This window comes from Hippocampus bargibanti, linkage group LG15, assembly GCF_051943395.1.
Source record: "Hippocampus bargibanti isolate YZ-2025 linkage group LG15, ASM5194339v1, whole genome shotgun sequence".
Classification (NCBI taxonomy): domain Eukaryota; kingdom Metazoa; phylum Chordata; class Actinopteri; order Syngnathiformes; family Syngnathidae; genus Hippocampus; species Hippocampus bargibanti.
This window is the reverse complement of record NC_142748.1, coordinates 9509831-9529192: the sequence shown is the minus strand read 5'-3', so window position 1 is coordinate 9529192 and position 19362 is coordinate 9509831. Positions and strand designations below refer to the sequence as shown.

Here is a 19362-nt window from a genome sequence, read left to right as displayed (position 1 = left end):
AGCTGATTTTAACACAACAGATTTTGTCGTAAAAAGGAAGATGATCGTATTTTCAAAATAATCCAATTTAGCATTTCGACAAAAAAAATACCAGATGATTTCTTGGGCATTCTGGGATTTTTTGAGGACTAAATCGGCTGCATTCTACAATTTCTCAGATGTCTTTGTCTCAGTCTAAATTCTCTTAGTTTCCATGACACTCGGGTGATTGAGGATGATTTCTTTGAGGGGGGGGGGGGGGGGGGGGGGGGGGGGGGAGGGTGGTCGTGATTGAGTGAGGCAGCGGCACTGAATCAAAATGGCGGACGGAGGAACCCGGGCGCACGTCGGGGGAGCGTGCATGACGCCGCACCTGATGGTGGTGAGGTGTATACAGGGTGGGGGGGCAGGAAGGATGGATGAATGACAGGCGGGGGGTGGGGGGGGGGGGTGAGAAAAAAACAACCTCAGCTCCATCTACAGTAAATCCCACTACGGCGGGCTTCAATCAAAGCGCCCCTGTCATTGTGGAGATAGCACGCTGCAATCCCCCCCCCCCCCTCCCACCCGTGCTCGTTTTTAGCCCACGGTGCAGTTTTGCTATCAACACACAAACACACACACACACTGTCGAAGGCATCGCTTCTTTAATAACCGGCAGGTGGATTAACGACGCGCTTAACGAACGCAAACAGATAGACGAGCAGCGGCTTGCAAATGTATGCAAATGCATGCGGTTAAACTGTTGGGGGTGTTGCGGGGGGGGGGGGGGGGGGTAAATAAATAAATAAATCAAAGCTGTCAGAAGTCACTCACTGGCAGCTGTTGGTTGAGAAGAACGGTGGATCCCGTGACTTGTTTTTAATACTGAAAGATTTTATATGAAAAGGGGACTTGGCTTTAACTACGCTAACTACTCATTCGTTCCAGTTCTAGGGTTTTTGTCATTGTCACTTGAATTCCACGACCTACAGAATATTGACTTTTAGGACTATACATAAACATTCAATGCAGTGTAAAAAAAACCTTACTCTTTTCTTTCATCAGAAAAAAAGAGTGAGTTCCTAAGTTATATGGGTGTGGAGTTATATGAGCTTGAAATGAGGGCAGCTGTGCAAAATACAATGCAATACATACATATTGGTTGATTTAGCGCTTAACAACAGCCGAAGCTGGAACAAAGCGCTAAAAAGGGAAATGCTGCCCTCTTGTGGAAGGGGAAACATTGCTAGAGGCCATGGCCAGTGTTTTATCGGCACCCAAGCAAATTCGGGAATGGCAATTTACGTTATATTTTTAATTTGGGAATAAATTCGAGAATGGCAGTGAATGAGTTAAGGTGGAACGCTTTCCATTTTGTATTTTGGGGGAACGGGCATCTCGATCTGCGTTCACCTTCCTAAACCCTCCATCGCTTTGGCCGCATCCCCGTTGGTACCCTGGGAAACCGGCTTGTTTCCATGACAATGTCTGCGGGCGGAACAATGTGTTTGTTTTAAAGCGGGATAAGATCACAGCTACTTTCATCCTTTTTAGTCACACACACATGCACACACATGCTTGATGAAGCCGTTTTGTTCGCAACTAATAAGCAAGCTCATTCCAATGGGGGGACGGGGGGGATGAAATGGGGTCTTTAATGGATGCCGTGGCTATTTCAGTTGTTGTATTAATATCAGACATGCGCCAAAAATAATTGAGTTTTTATGTAGTTGTGCGCATGTATGTGTGTGTTGGCAAACAGCAAAGAAATGAACTTCAAATGCCAGATGGGGCATTGGAGTGAATCGCCGATTGCAGTGTGGCATTGTAGGTGCAATGAAATTATTGTGTGCGTGGGGGGGTTGTAAAAAAGCTTTGTGGTGACACATAAGCAAGTGGAAAAATCCCGCAATGAGGCTATTAAAAACAAACAAAAAAAAGTGTGAAAGACAAAAGGAGTGTGAGCGAGCGTGTGCGTCAGCAGCTCGGGTGGAGGCATCTGCATCGCCGATGATTCCCTGCAGTCTAATCTCAACTTCCTGTCTCCCTTTTGTGTCTCCGACCTTCTCCAGTCGTATCTGCGCTCAGCATCGCTTGGCTACACTTTTTTTTGCCTCCCTCATTTACGACTCTCCGGCGCCAAGATGGCCGACGTCTATCTGCGGGCGCCACTAAATGGGGCTCGGTCATTAACATGTTCAAAAAATATATATTTTTTTGACTGGAAACATATTGTAACTGTCACATAGGTGAGAAAATAACAGAACATTGCTATTATGTTTTTAATATGATTAATTAATATGATAAAGCACCAACGCCATGCATTTTGCATGTATAACATCATGAATGCATGATGCATAAATAACTATTAATTAAAAAAAATGGTACTATGATTCAACACAGGTCATAAAAATGACTCAGTGCCACCAAACTACTTTTACAACATTAGCTCGCATGCAGAAAAACAAAGTGGAATGCAAATGTATGCACTTAATTTCCATCTTTAACTCATTCACTGCCAGACGATGTGGAGGGTTTTTGTCATTGTCACTCAAAGCCCAGGCGCCAGAGAATATTGAGTTTTAGGACAACATAAACATTCAACGCTGCGTAAGAAACGTTAGATGATCTTCTTTCATCAGAAAAAAAGAGTTAATTCCTAAAGGCTATGGCTCTGGAGTTATATGAGCTTGAAATGGGGGTAGCAGTCCAAAATACAACGCAATAAATGCAAATGGGATCCGTGCGACTATTATTATGAGGATGAGGTACAGAACATGCTGTACCTTACTGGTACCGACTGGTTCTCTGCGTTTTGGCGCCTGTTATCAGCCTCGCGCGGGCATATGGCGGCGTCAGCAAAGAGCTTTTCGTGCGTGTGCGCGAATCCCGGAGCGAAGAGGAGGCGGTAGGGAAAGACAAGAGGCCCATTTTGGACACAAACGCACCGGCGAAGCGCCCGTCCATCTGTGCGCGTTCGTTGGAGAGAGTTGGGGGGGGGGTGTCTTGCCGACGCTTTGTGTGTCACAAGCGATGACTCACAAGCCGCCGCCTCCCTTGAGCTTTGCTAACGCTCGCACCAGGCGCTCTCACACGCGCATTTCGTCCTCGCTCACGCGCTTTTCGTCTGCTGACCGTGAAGAATTTGTGCGGGCGGCCTTACTCATGCATATTTACACACACACCAACACACAAATGCAGGCCCCCCTCACCTACTCAGCAGGCCCTCTTTAAAGGTTACCGTGTGCCAGCGTTGAGCGCGCACGTGTAATTCGGTCTTCATGTACACGTTTAAAGGTCATCTGGATGACCACTCGACGACGCCGGGCGCAGAAAAACCCTCCACCGGCGACCGAGCGAGCGCCATTAAGCGGACAAACGGGCTCGAGAGGTAGCGCGCAACGTTAATCAGGATAAACAAGCCAAACGACACACTAGGCGCACGTTGGGGACGCTTCGGTCGACGGCGCAATGGCCGCAAGAGCCCGCAAGACTTTGCAAACAGTTCCCGGAAGGACAAAAAATGGCCGTGGATTGACGATCGGTCAACCGGAATGAATGATCTGAATAAACGGAAATAACATCGGCAGGAAATTAGTCGCTTTGGATTTGGAAGGAGGAATAAGGAGAAATAATGCGCAGATTCTCGATGTTTTGCAAAAGGAAATATTAAATATTGACTTTATTGTGCAATGTCGTAACCTAACAATTGGCGTTGGCAGCTACTCTGACGCGCAAGGGAATGTTTTTTTTCTCCCTGGGCAGAACAATAGTAGTGTTTTTATACGTAGGAGGTGAGGAAAGGTCTGGGGACTCGCCATAAGGGCAGCCCCTCTCCCCCTCATCTCACCCCCAGGGGCCAAAATAGCGACGCCCCCGGAGCATTGCTGCGCCTTTGCAGATACCGCCACTCGCCGCACATCACAGGGAGGCGAAGCGGCTGGTTTTATCACTACCGCCGCCGCCACCCCCCCCCCTTTAAATTCCTCTCCCTCGCCTTTTCCTCAATTCCTCCCGCTCGCAGACACGCGTGGTATATATCTTTCAAAGACACTCACCCCCCTACTGCCAAATAAAGTCATTTGGGCTTTGCGGGCTCCTCACTTAGAAAGCCTCTTCACACCCAGCTAACCTAGACGAGGCTCCGGCGGCACCGTTTTACGACCTTCGCAGATAGAGGAGGGGGTGCGACTCGAGGGGGGGGGGGGGTCGAACCCCTGCAGAAAAGTTCTACTGCACTAAAAAAATGAACAAAAAACTTGGATCTAGGTTACCACGTTACACAGCATAATCAGCTCACCCTAAATAATTACAGTGACCGATTGATTTAGTTATTTTTATGTATGTATGCATACATGCATGTATTTATTTATTTACTGACATATTTGTTTATTTGTTCATTTATTTATTTATTTATTTATTTACTGACATATTTATTTATGTATCTATTAATTAATGTATTTATTTACATATTTATTTATTTACGTGTTTACGTATTCATTTACGAATTTATTTATTAAGTTATTTCGTTACTGACATATTCCCACATTTATTTCTTGACATATTTACACATTTTTTCATTTATTTAGTTATTTATTTACGTGTTTATGTATGTATGTATTTATTTTTTTACATACATATTATATCCATATTTATTTTCTTACGTATTTACACATTTACACATTTATTCATTTTTTTCTGTGTTTATTTCCTTATTTACGTGTTTACAAATTTATATACATACTATACCTGCAAATGTAATTTTTTTTTACCTACATGTTTATTTATTTTCATATTTATTTACATCTGGATTTATATATTAATGTATTCATTTATGTATTTTTTGTATTCATTTAATCATTCAAAAACGTTTGTATTTTTTTCCCCCATGAACTAAAACTAATACTGGTTGAAATATTACAAAATGCGAAGGAGGATGAAGCCATTGCACTTTCAGTGGCGCTCACTTTTCGAGGACTCAATCATCCAGCAGGCAATCCAAAAACCAAAGAAAAAAAAAGCGCTTTTGAATCGTGACACCACCATTGCTGATTACGGGCATCATTTGCGCCGTATTCAAGCTATTTCCGTCCTCCGCTTCTTTCATCCAAGCGGGCAAACCGTCCTCACGTTGGCGAGTCTAATCAAAGGTCGCATTGGGACTGAGGGGGGGGGGGGGGGGTCATGTGAGACAAACAGCGCAATCATCGGAGCCATGCGGCGCGGCACCTACCATTTGGAACCCCCCACCCCCACTTTCCTTGCAATCATCAGGGGCAACGTCACACATGCACGCGATCAAGCACGTGCATGCACTGGCGGCTTACCTGCATGTTCAAATATTAATATCGGAGTGGGGGGAAGTTTCATATATATATACATATAGTAAACCAAACATTTAACATTGTGAGTCAGTAGAGTAGCTATGACACTTGTTTTTGGGCCGTGTAAAAAAAAAACAAATGAGTGGGGGGGAAGAAATCACCTAACTCAAGATTACACGCCGCCCCACCCATTTTTTCCTCCCACATACCCCCAACATCATGGAAGGAGATAAAAAAGCGCAGGGGAATGAATGCCCATTCTGGGAGAGTTGCCACATTTCTCCACATGTACGCATAGATATGCACAAACACACACAGGATGATGACTGCAGAGGTGGAAGCATGAAGCACACCCCCCCCCCCCCCCCGAAAAAAAAAAAAACCATGAAAGCAGCCAAGCAATGCAAAGGTGCTCGCTCCCATGTCACTAGACAAGGTACAAGTGACGCACTGCTGTTCCTAATGAAATGAGCTGGCCAGAAGTTGCTCTCTGTGTCTCGCTGTATTGAATGTTTATGTCGTCCTAAAATTCAATATACTGTGTGTCCTAGAATTAGAGTGAAAATGACAAAAACCCTGGCACTGGAGTGGACACATTTTTGTACATTGTTTAGCAGTGAATGAGTTACAAGGGAGAAGGCAGCAAAGGGGGAAAAAACGTGATTACTGGAAAGAACTGACCTTGGTCCTGCGCCTAAAGAGATAACTGCGCCATGTGATGGTGAAGATGGAGAAGGGTGGTGGGGCGGCAGGGGTGGGGGGGGGGGTCATGTGTGTGTCTGTGTGCACGTGTTGGAAGGTTGGGGGTGGACGTGGATGGTATGTAGCAGAATAACAAGAGGAAGTAGAAAAAAAGAGCCCATACCTTGGTCGCCAATCATCAGGTGTGCCAGACCTTAAAGGAAAACAAGAGCACAGTCAGCACAGCAAAGGATCATGTGGGGTGGGGGGTGGGGGGGGGGTCAGGCGATCGGGTGTGGAGGGGGGTGTTAAATTAACACGCTAAATGAAACGCATGCGTGGAAACGACTACAAAGATCTCACTGCGAAGGCGTCCACTCACTGCCGGCGTTGCGGCAAGCCGAGCTGATTGCTAACGTGTGCTTGGTTACTGCGTGAGCGGCTAACAAAATGTCACCTTGAGAAACGGAGAAACGTAGCACTTACCCACTCGGCTTTTAGCTTTTATATGGCCACACCGTGCATTTCGAGTAAGCCGAGAAAAAAAGCAAAGACGTATGATGACGGATGTAGTGACAAAAAAAATAAATAAAAATGATAGCAGCTACAATGGAACTTTTCTACACGAATGAGCAAATGAAACGACAAACGACAAGAGACCGAACGAATCGATGAATGCTGCATTTCCTCATATAGCGGGCGACATTTTAGGAGTAAGGCGCTAAAACCAGACAAATGAGCTTCATTTGCCTTTGCTTACTCAACAGTAGGGCATTGATTAGAAGGTAAGGTGCTTATTTATACCCAAAGACATGTTGGGTCTCATTTTGTGATCATTGTAGAGACCATCGGATGGTGATTATTAGTAAGGTGCATTTGATGCTGATTTTACAGACGATAAAAATAGCAAAAATACACAACAGAGTAAGGCGCTCACTTTGATAAAGGAGTTTCTTCATTTGCGCTCACTGACTGGACAATTGGCGAATTTATTCGAGAAGTGAAAATATGACGTAGAGTGCCATTCCTGAATTTGTTCGGGTTTCGGTTTTTCATGCTTGGGTGCCGATAAAACGCTGGTCAGAACTCTGGCAATGTTCCACAAGGGGCAGCATTTCCCTTTTTGTCCATGTTTGCGCTTTGTTCCAGCTTCAGCTGTCGGGAAAGCGCTATATAAATCAATGTGTATTGTATTTTGTACAGCTGCCCCCATTTCAAGCTCAGATAACTCCAGACCCATATAATTTATGATTTTTTTTTTCTGATGAAAGAAGGGAATCTAAGGTTTCTTACGCTGCATTGAATGTTTATGTAGTCCTAAAACTCAACATTCTCACTGAACATTTTCACTTCCTATTTCTGGTACACATCAGCGCCCGCTATGTGAGGAAAACACGGCGTCAGCATCAAGCAGCTGGAGAAGATCATGGACGACCTACCTGGGGTGTAGCTGTGCTCTGTGGCAGGGGGGCAAGGGGGAGGTGTCACGGCCAGGCGAGAAGAGAGAGAGACAGACATTCATTAACATGCATGCCAAGTCGTCGGGTTACCATGGCTACTACTTACTGTACATGCACACCGATCTGGGGTTGTCGCGGCAACGCGCATGCAGACGCCTAATATTAGTTTGGCCCACACGCACACATACAGTTGCATTAAAAAAATAAAAACTAATCAAATGTGGATTCACTTCCTCACACACTTGTGAGTAGAGAGCACCATCGTACACGTACTTACCTGCCGCTTCGGGTCGGAGAGCAGGTCACCCAAACTTACCTTGAGGCCGCTTCGTTTCCCTCGAACCCACCCCGACAGATAACATGCGCGCATGGGCTTGGGCATAGATGCGCACACACACTCACACACACACACACACACACACACACACACACACACACACACACACACACACACACACACACACACACACACACACACGCACACGCACACACACACGCACACACACACACACACACACACACACAACGATGATGTCATTATAATGATGTGAAATAGCAGGAAGGGATGGCGTCGCAGTGCGGGGGCAGGGGGCATGCAAGGTTCCACACCGGCGTGACGTTGTGTGCGTACGTACAGGTAAAATCCGACTTACGACCCAGTTCCGTTCCGACCAAACGGTCGTAAGTCCAAATGGTTGTCAGTCAAAATCCATTCAAAATGTTGACTAGAGACTCAGAGGCGAAATAACTAGCAAACTCCCCCCTCTGGTGCCATCACACGGTCGATTGGTGTGCGAGCGTGAGATGCTGGCTGGCTGGTCAAAATTGTCCTACGCGTTGCCGGCCTGCTAGCGCTTTGCGGTGCTAGGCGTAGAATTGAAAAATGTAAAAAATAGGGTCTGAAGTTCGTGGTCGTAAGTCGAGCTGGTAATAAGTCGGATGTTACCTGTATTTACGTGTGCGTTTGTGCCCTTGCGCTATTAACGTAGCGGGAACGGGTAAGTGGGAGTGATTAGCATGCTAACTACGCGCGAGGCCTCAAGGACAAGGCGAGCATAACGAGCTGGGTTGATTGTGACTTCACCGGGTAGTGCAGGGGGGATTACAGTGTTCCCTCGCTACTTCACTTATCGCGGTTTCAGTGTATCGCTGATTTTTTTTTTCCAGGGGGGAAAAAAATGTTCAATGCCGAATGACTCCAAGGTTTTGCACATTGGTGTCGCTTGATTGGTTCCCATCGCTAACGTCACCCAATGACAGCACAATATCGTATGATTGACAGACATGTGGATTGGCTGTGCATCTTCTCACCACCCTCTGTGTTATCACATGTCACATATATAATAATAATAACTATTTTGCAGATTTTTGGCTATCGCGGGTGGTCCTGGTCCCCGTTATCCGCAAGGGATTACTGTGCATTCATAACTGCTTTTTTTTCAAGCGCTTAAAAGAAAATCTATATTGACCTTTCAGGACCTGTCAACAGTAAATGAAAGTGTCAACAATCTACCGTATTCCCTTTATACCGCTAAAACGTTGACATACACATGTGAAAAATCTCAAGTCGCCACTCAAGTCATTCACTTGAGTTTCACGTTAGTTTCCGAATGACTTTATCGCCATCTCATTCCGAGCGACGGGCCAGCAGTTGGCTAATGAGCAATATGTTTTTTTGCAGAGGCGCCGCTATCGCGCCGGCATATGCAAATACGGCCGAGGAGTTCTTGACTGGAGACACGCTCCGAGGCGCACAAAGTAATAATTGAGAGCGGAGCGGAAGCCCGTGGCTGATAATTCGGCCATTTCATTTCCACAGTGGGGGGAAAAAAAGCGAATGAGCCTTGCGACCTTTCAAAATAAACCACTGGTTGAGACAAACTAAAAGAGTAACGTGACGGAATATCAAGCCCCTTTATGGATTGTTCAAGAATTATATGAGTGAGGCGTCGATATATATATTTTTGTCGTCCGTATGAAAGCAAAAAGTCAAAAAGAAATCTTTGGACGGGGTGACTAATCACCCTGGAATTTTGCAGACGAACCAAATGACCTTTTTCTGCATCTTTTGGATCTTGACGCACATTCTTTTTGCTCCATTACAGCCGGATTGCGTAACACTCAGAGACAAATCCCGGCCAAGATTTCTGGCTTGAAACGTGCCAGCTGGTCCGCCGCGTTAACATCGACAGATTTCTTTCCCCGAAAAGGCCGACTCGCAAAGAAAACGCCAAATCAGGGAACATAATTAACTAATTCACTGCCAGACCATGTGCAAAAATGTGTCCACTCCAGTGCCAGGGCTTTTGTCATTGTCACTTGAATTCCTGGACCCACAAAATATTGAGTTTCAGGACTACATAAGAAACTGCTTAAGAAACCTTAGACTCTCTTTTTTTCATCAGAAGAAAAAGAATTAATTCCTAAATTATATGGGGCTGGAGTTAGATGAGATTGAAATGAGGGCAGGTGTCCAAAATATAATGCAATAAGTAACGATTGGTTGATATAGTGCTTGAACAACATCTGAAGCTGGAAAAAAAGCGCTAACATGGACAAAAGGGAATTTCTGCCCCCTTGTGGAAGGGAAAAACCATTGCCAGAAGTCTGACCAACGCTTTATCGACACCCCTCGCAAGAAAAACCACAATCCGAACAAATACGGGAATGGCGCTCTACGTCATATTTTCAATTCCTGAATAAATTTGTGAATGGCAGTAAATGAGTTAATTAAAACAAGCAACGGAAACACTCACCGTTTTCTCAGCCTAGCGTGCGACAAAACGTTGCAAACTAAATCAACCCCCCCACCTCAACACCCCCACTTGCATTTTCAAGGGACGTCCGCTATTAAAGCGCCCCGCTTCCCGGCGGCAACATCAATCGCAATCGAAATGCGAATCCATCTGTATGCAAATGAAAGAGGCCATTAAAAGTCGCCGTCGCACGTTGCATCTCAGCCCGGGTGTAAAACGCACGTCCACAAAAGCCGCCCGACAGCTAATACGTTCGGCCGCGGCGGCGCGGGTGTGTAACTGCATGTAATTCCCGAGCTTCTGCAGGGCCATCGATCAACGCTTCGGCTTCCCTTTCTCGCCTTGTAAACGCAAAAGATGGCGCCGCAACTGCGCATTCACCGCCCTTGAATGGCCAACAATTACTGCGATTTCAAGGTTTTTTTGAATTGACGAAACGTTTGCCTCATCACATCTTCATTCGATTTACAAAAAAAAAACACGAAACAAAGCCTCGCGGCTAATGGAGAAACGCAGCAGGCGGTGCAAGTCGTCTGATGTAATTATCTTTGTTGTAATTGAAAGCATCCACTTGTTGCCCGTGTGGCGTCTGTAAAGCTGAACGTTATGTTATTTGAGGTCATCTGCATTTAAAACACCTCGCAATGATAAGGGGATAAATCGAAATCTATATTTTTAAAAAATGGCGAACCCACCAACATATTTTTGGTGGGTTCGCTAATCGCAGATTTCTTTGTAAAAGAACACCGATTGCCTTAAGTCTTTCGAAACAGGCGCTAACTTTAGGTCGCGACAGGACTGATGAGGAATTGGTTAGGGGGCAAAGGAATAGCGATGGCGACAGGAAGCACAAGGACGGAGAGACGCTGCCGGCATGAGGTCTACCCTATTAGTGCTGTCTCCATGGTAACACTGGCCAGTCTGTACTAAAGGCTCTGGGTAATTTGTGTATGTATGGGGGGGATACTGGGGGGGTGTCGAAAGGGAGGTGCGTAGGGGTGTGAAGGTGTCGGATTGACATTTTTTTGCCAAAGGTGTTTTTCTAGGTAGACATGGCTCTATTTTGTTTTTTTTATCTACAAAATGCATATATGGAACGGTCGCGGGTTGGAATTGAAGCGGATTTATGTGGGATAGGAGAGTGCTTAAGTGCGGAAAGTGCTTAAGATTGAATAACTGTCTGTCTTTTTTTGTTGTGTCATATTTGCTTTTCGAGTTTTTTATTGTTGTTGTTTTGACTTCAAGATGGCACCGCGAGAGTGGCTACCTTTACAGCAGCTCCTCTATTTTGTTTTTCTACTTCTTTCTTTCCATTCCTCTTACTTTTAACACTTTGCTGGTGTAAAATGTAAATTTCTCCACTGTGAGACTAATAAGGCTAATCCAATCCAAAAGGCATTTTAGGGCTTTTTGCACGTGAATTCATCAAATCAAATTAGCAAGTCATATTAACCATGTTTTAAATGTTTGGGGGGGGGGGGGGGGGGGGGTTATGCATCTGCTAATTCCCCTAAAGTGGATCCAACTATGGCAAAATGTAAAGCTATTTTGCCGATGCTACTTCACATGAAAAGGCAAAGCTTTGGAAGATCTGCCGTGAAAACATGTGTGCGGGGGCTTGTTGGGATTTTTTTTTGTTTAGCTTCATTTTTGTAATCGCATGGTGAGCAGGATCAAAAGTGGCTGGAGGACTATGGCCGCCTACTGCTACACGCAGGACTCACCATAAAATAAGATTCCTTCTAGTGGCACTTGTTTTGGCCTGAGGCGGATTTGACCGTATTAAACAAGAAGGCCGCAAGAATACATCCAGTGAGGAACAAAATATTTACTCCTGTTGTACCTTGTCTGCTTCTTCGCTTCGCTTCTTCTGATTGAATACATGAATCTCAATGCAATTTGGTGCAGACCCAAACGACCAATATTCGGCGTCTCTGAAGCGCGATTCTCATTTTTAAACGGGCACGTAGGTGTCTTCAAAGTATCGGCAGGCTAAAAGATGGTCTGTTCAGCTTTGGTGTGGGGGCAGGGCTTGTGGGGGGTAGCCGGATCGATGGGAATGCATTAGCGGGTGACAGGCATGGAAGTAGCTCAAGTCCAATTCAAGTGCAACCAATGGGAGCAGTTTCTTCCGCTTCGACTAGCGCAATGCTATGCTTCACAAAAGGCGGGCGGATCAAGGCACGTCGACAAATCTGTTGGCTCGCCGCCACATAAAAAATATCACAAAACATCAAAGGAGAAACGATCCTGTCTTGGTTTGCGACATCGTTTTCAGTTCAGCGACAAAATGGCCACCAACATGAAACTAGGGTATGGATTTCATGGCTTGATTCCACAAACGCAATGTTAACTCATTCGCTGCCCTTCCCGAATTTATTCGGGCTTAGTTTTTTCTTGTGGGGTGCCGATAAAACGCTGGTCAGACCTCTGGCGATGTTTTTTTCCCTTCCACGAGGGGGCAACATTTGTCTTTAGTCCATGTTAGCGCTTTGTTCCAGCGTCAGCTGTTATTAAAGCGCTATATAAATCAATACTTATGTATTGCATTGTATTTTGGACAGCCGCTCCTTTTTCAAGCTCAGATAACTCCAGACCCATATAACTTGGGAATTAACTATTTTTTTTCTGATGAAAGAAGAAAATCTAAGGTTTCTTACACTGAATTGAATGTTTATGTCATCCTAAAAATCAATATTCTGCGGGTCCTGCAATTTGAGTGAAAATGACAAAAACACTGGCACTGGGGTGGACACACTTTTGCACATCGTCCGGCAGTGAATGAGTTAATCGGGATAAATGTAACTATGGTAAATTTCTACCAAAAAAAAGATGGAACTGTTCGACTCTTGCTTTTTACTTCAAGTCCCATTAATGCGAGCGTCAGAAGACATTTCTTTCAAACAAAGCTGGATAATTTGATCATTTCCCTCAACAACGGCGGTGGTTGGGAATCACGACGACGGCGGCGGAGGAGGAGGCGAGGTCCACATATTAAATAATTGGCCGGCGCCGCAACAAGAAATCCATTTACGGCGCCATTAGAATGCGCCGCCTGTCATGTTTGTGAAGGCTGCCGGTCCACAGACACCGAGAGAGGCTGCGGCGCTGTGAAAAATGCAGACGTTTTTGTGTGTGTGTGTGTGTGACGAGCCCATCTACGGTGAAAACTCGGTTCGCGTGTAACCTTGTTTAAAGAAAAATTTGCAAACAAATCCGCCACTACGCTCACTTCGCTAAGATGCCATGAGATGGCGCCCTCTCTTCTTTCATCTAGAACTGCTTCATGTCATCACAAAGAGGGTACAGCAAGTCCTGAAGAATGAATCACTCTCTGTGTCTTTGTTTGTCATGTTGTCTTATTATTTGTTATTTAGTTTTTTTTGTTGTTCTTTTGACGGCGAGAGCGGCTGCCTTTCCAGCAGCTCATGTATTTCTTTTTTTCATTCATTTCATCACTTTGCTGCTGTGAAATGTAAATTTCTCCACTGTGAGACTAATAAAGGCAAATCCAATCCAATCCAATCCAATCCAAAACCCAGCCTAATATGAAAGTAATAATACATGTCAAGGAAATGTGTTAAAATCTCATTTCTGGCGCAATCCACCAAAAGATTAGAACAGAATAGATGGCACCGAAATAAACTGTATCTGTTCCTGTATATGGGGTTGGACGTGTGCCTTGAGGGGGCGTGGTCTTGTGAGTGACTCGTGACTTATTTCACAGGGGATGTCTACGGATGAGTTGCCCTGTCGGGGTTCATCGGGAGTCGTTTAAGGTCATAAGGGTTTGACAGTCACTTCAAATTTGTCCGCAGATGCCGGAAGCATGCCATGAAACTCCTCAATTAGTTCGACAAAGTTCCTTAGCATCGTCATAACCGAGCTTTCCCCGCATATGGACCGCGATGGTTTGCGTGTACCCGCGGGATGCATGTCAAGGTGGTCAACGGGGGTTCTCGCGGCTTACCTTCACTGCAGTCGTTGCCTTGGTAACCGGTGTCGGAGCAGTCGCAGACGGCGCGGTCGTCGACGAGGCTGCAGACGCCGCCGTTCTGGCAGCGGCCCTCCGGCCCGCAGCCCGCCGTCACCGTCACGCCCTCGGAGGCGTCCAGCGCGGCCAGCGAGCCGTTGATGCTCAGCGCCCCCATCCAGCCCCGGAAGGCCGGGTGGTCTCGCACCGAGGGGGCGGTGAGGCGCAGGGGCGAGGCCCGCAGCTCGGCAGTCACCCCGCCCACGTAGGTGTGGCTGAACACCGTCATGTCTCTCCGTTTGCTCTTCACCTCGGCCCAGCCCTCCAGCCGCCCGTCCACTTCCAGCGAGGTGTTCTTCCAGTCCCGCCGCACGCGCACGGCGTGCCAGCGGCCGTCGCCGACCGCCACGCCCGAGCGCAACTCGGCCGGCTCGGCGCAGAAGATGGAGAAGCGCAGGCGCAGGTGGCCGCGCAGGAGCAGCAACTCCAGGAAGTCGCAGAAGCCCTCGTCGTCCAGGTAGAGCAGAAGGCCCTCCTGGCTGCGCGTCCGCAGGCTGAAGCTCAGCACGCTTTCGCAGCAGGCGTTCCACACGGGGAAGCGCCCCCACTGGCTGGACACGCCGCCGAATTCCAGCATCTGGCCGTGGGCCCGTCCCCCCGCGCTGCAAAGGCAAAGGCCCAGGAAGAGCAGAGGGGCCGCCGCCCAGGCGCACATGGCCGTCACACTCATACACACGCTTGATGGGGGGGTTAGGTCGGGGGGGTCGGGGGGAGGCTAGAGCTGGACAGCTAGCCTCATGGCGCTTTACGTCAAAAACCCTGGCTCCTGGGTCGCATTCACGCCCACTTTCTCATCTTTCACAGCATCAGGCTGTCTTGGTCTCGTACCAGGTGAGCGCTGGGCGCTATCTCCATCTTGTTGCCCCCCCCCCCCCCCTTCGACCCACCTTGCAGGAAACTCCCCACGGAGGTTAGCTTCGCACCGACGTGTGTTGTTCACACGCTACTAAAAGTGAAAAGTAGCACTGTCATTGCAGGATTTTCCTTCTTCTTTGACCTTTTTACACAATGAGGGCAAAGTTGTGTGTATGGGGGGGGGGGGGGTTGTGGGGGTAATCAGGTGTGCCCTGTCATCCTTCTCCAGTCACCTGCCGAGAAACCAAAATGAGCCAATCAAGTGACTTGACAATTACACGCATATATGGACTCAAAGTGGCTTTTCATGGCTGATAAGAACTCCCTATATAACGCCACTCCACCCCCTTTTCCAAAATAACCTTTTTATTTTTGCATGGCTATCGGATCAATACGACATCTTGCGGCACCGTTGAGCCTTTTTGTCTCCCCCTTTGCGCTTTTTTAAAAGGGTTTGATCACAGTGGGGGGGGGGGGGCCCGCTGCGGAGAATGACTATTGTCGAATTAACAAATTGTCTTCCACACACACACACAAACGCGCATATGCGATGAATAAAGGCAAAAGATGAAGGGGGGGCGACATGCTGGTCATTGAGACGGCAGGAACGACTGCGGTTGAAATATCGATTGCCAATTTGCGGCCATCGCTTTCATATCTCGGCGATTCGCCCATCCTAGCTCGACATTAATTGCCCCCCCCCCTTCTTTTGGCATCCATTTCCCACATGCATGCTTTTTAGAACGCAAACAAAGAGTCCACTTACCTCGCCAGCATCCTGTGGTATCTGCCAACCCCTCCACCCGTTCGCACGGCGCCGCCGCCACCGAAGGTGAACCGCGCGGCCAAGCGGTACCGGTCCAATCGCCCGCACGCGCGCACGATTGACCACACGGCGCGTCTTCACCTCCGAACCGTTTCTCGGTTCGCGGGAGGAAAAGGTGCAGTCGGATGATGAGGATCAAGCTCCGAGAGAGAGGAAAGACGCGCCGCACAGGCGCAAACCCAGAGGTGGTCACGTGAAGAGAGACGGGAGAGGGAGCGACACGGGCGCAAAACAGAGGGAGGGGGGCTATGGTGGGAGGGGTTGGAATCGGAGAAGCAGATCTGGAAAAGAAAAGAGGAGAGACAGAGCGAGAGGCGAACGCAGACAGAAAAAGAGAGAGCGGAACATAGAGACAAGGGGGAGGAGGAAAAAGAGAGAAAGATAGGTGGGAGAGTGAGACAGATGGCGAGAAGTGATCGAAGCAGTGAGCCGGAAAGAGAGACAGATGACGAAGAGAGGAAAAAGTGTGAGGAAGACAGATTTTAGCATGTAGTTCCAAGTGCGCTGCAAGGTTTTTCTCTTTTGTTATTTTTGTAAACACCCGCTGCTAAAATTGGGCGTTTGCGCCGTTGTGGGCGTGAACACAACCAACTTGATGGCAGTGAACGAGTTAAATATAGCAAATTTGAGAAGAACAAAAGATTGGCCATGTTTCATTTCTCATTTGGCACCTTTATCGAGCATTTGTCTCTTGTGAAAACACAATGTGCGTACACTCCCATCAATAATAGCTCCGTTCCCCGCGTCCTTTTGGGCCAATCTGTGCTTACGCGGACGTATTTACTCCGGCGAGACATTAAGGGCTGATTAACGGCGCGTGTGCGACCACACGGCGTGGCCGTGAGGCAGATATTAAGCATATTTAAGAGCACGGAGACCCGCCGCCGCCGCCGACATTAAATGCCAGCGCGAAGAGCTGCGATCTGATGTGTGGAAAAGGGGCGGGAGGAGGTTGGGGGGAAATGGGAAACGGGGACTGTGGGGAAGGTTACCACGGTAACAATCTCAGCATCAGCACCGTTTGCATTTCCGACGGGCAAAGCGAAAACCCCTTCGTCAAACTAACTACTTGGCTTTCCGTTCTCGCCGTCCGCAGGCCAAGTTGACCTTTTGGAGCAAAAAAAGTGGTAGTAAATGACGCGCCGCTATGTTGTTCCCAACAGGATCGTAAATGACTGCATAAAGAACGCACGCGCAAACTGACTTTGCATTTGGGGCAGCGCGCTTACAATCATATACTTGAATTGGTTACTTTCTAATAATATACAAACGCCCACCCCCCAGCGCCATTTTAGCGCCAACAATTAGTCTCCGATTTGGAGTATTTTTAACATTTAGCAGCTTGGGTGAAAAATGTCCACCTATTTAGAACACATGAATTATAATGGACACATCTATCCATCCATCCAACCATCATCCAGCAACCCCCCCCCCCCCCGTCACTGCATTCCCGTCATTCCCTTTGACAAGCTGACAGAAATCACTGCCCCCCCCACACCGACTCTTCGCCTACTGGGCAATGAGAAGGTCACTGTGCACATAGCACATATAGCGTATAGGACTGCTTGGGTGTGTGTATGTGTGTGGAATATAGTGCCCCAAATAAAAATTCAACCATCAGCAACCTTGCACATGCAAGCCTGAGTATGAGCAAGCCACACTTCATAAGTGTATGTGTGTGTCAGTTTTCTGCACACACTCACACGTTTTGAGTTGGCTGCAGGGCTGCCGAAAGGATAGAACGAAGCGGCATGCGTAAAACACGAAAACACGCCACGAGGGGAATCTCACTCAACACACACACCTGCTGTGAGAAAAAAAAGGTGATGGAGGTGAGGGGAAGGTGCTGAGTTAGTGCCACTGCGCTTGATGGGCAGCCACCGCGTCCTAAATGAGATTAAACGCAAGGTTTGCCTCTAATCGCGTTATAATGAGTTTCCGTGTAGCTCGTACATTCACTAATTCCGCTTGCCGATAGTGCAAACAGCCATGTGGGTGACGGGTGAGCGAGTCAGGTCACCTCACTGCGATCTCGTGCTCATTTATAACAACGGCGACGGGTCGTACTCATCGGAGGAATGCAAATTGTCGCTTTAGCACATGCGCGCTAACTTGGATATATACACAGAAGACGCCTTGTCCATTCGCACGTCATTAAAAGTCTCAGCAGGAATTAGCACCCGACCGATCGGCAGATGGAGTGACTGACAGGCACCAAACAAAGCCACACTGTGTGTTTTTTAAATATATTGTATATATATATTTATATATATATGGGGCTCACGGTTCAGGACGGGTGAGCAGGGAGATGAAGGTTACTATGGCGACGACATAGGAGATGTTAATTGTCTATTTTCTACCCTCCATAAAGTTTAAGAGCCTCTATGGGTGGCGGTATTATTCTAACCCAGTCAACAGGGGCCTCGTTGGGGGATCCGCACCCCCTTCCCACCCGGTTTTATCAGATCTCAAAATAGATAGGGTAATTTTTCCACAATTTGGGATTCAAAATTAATGACGGCCATTTTAGATTGAACACACAGTGATATAATATTGAGTTATTTTTTGTTGGGAGGAGGAAATTTTATGAAGAAAACTGTAAAATTGAACTTTTGCGGTTTATTGTAGTAGACGTGCACATTCCACCATGACGTCCCTGATCCACTGCTGAAAAGGACGCTTTGATCCTCTCCTCTTTCATCTAGAACTGATTCATGTCACAAATAGTGTACAGCAAGTGCTGAAGAATGAATGAATCTCTGTGTCTATTTGTTATTTAGTGTTTTTTTTTGTTCTTTTGACTTCAAGATGGGCCGCGAGAGTTTCCAGCAGCTCATGTATGTTGTTTTTCTACTTCTTTCTTTCCTCTTCCTTTCATAACTTTGCTGCTGTGACATGTAAATTTCTCCACTGCGAGATGAATAAAGGTACATCCAATCCAATTTCACCATGCTGCTATATTACTTGAAAATTGATTCAATTATTTTTTTTCCCCTGCAAATTCTTCACAAAAAGCCTTTTAATGACAACTACACAAACTTTTTTTAAAATGTATGCTGCCATATAATCTATTTTAAAATAGGGCTAAAAAATGGTTCACAGCCATTTTTATTTTTAAAAATATCTGCGCGTCTTCTTCCTTTTTTTAATGCTCACTCGCTCTCCTCCTCCTGCTCCATCGGCCTCGCCATCAGCTCGTTGCTAAGCAACTGGGATCATTGATCTGCGGGAGCGCTGTCGTGATAACACACACACACACACACACACACACAAAGCATCTACATAAACGCATGCCTAATTTGATAAGTTGAGCCTACCGTGAAGGCGTCCTCATTTACGGTGTGAAGACCAACGGCAAGATGAGAAGACGATGGGTCGCTCGGTAGTTCTCTTCATGTAAAGATATAATTTCATTGATGCAATAAATAAATAAATATACACATTTATATCACATAATTGCATGTTT

At 46.8% G+C, this 19362-nt stretch overlaps 1 protein-coding gene across 3 annotated transcripts in view; it reads right to left on the bottom strand.

Annotated features, from left to right (window-relative positions):
- LOC148887663 (neurexin-1a-like) overlaps positions 1-14885 on the bottom strand; it is a 41298-nt gene extending 26413 nt beyond the window's left edge. For 2 of the 3 annotated variants that reach the window (XM_089015774.1, XM_089015775.1), the window contains exons 1-3: positions 14153-14885; positions 7406-7423; positions 6151-6180 (exon numbers count right to left, since the gene is read on the bottom strand). In XM_089015774.1, the coding sequence (XP_088871900.1) occupies positions 6151-6180; positions 7406-7423; positions 14153-14885 (781 nt within the window). The remainder of the gene's footprint in view (positions 1-6150; positions 6181-7405; positions 7424-14152) is intronic. The other variant, XM_089015776.1, reaches the window with a different exon arrangement.
- Positions 14886-19362: the final 4477 nt, after the last annotated feature.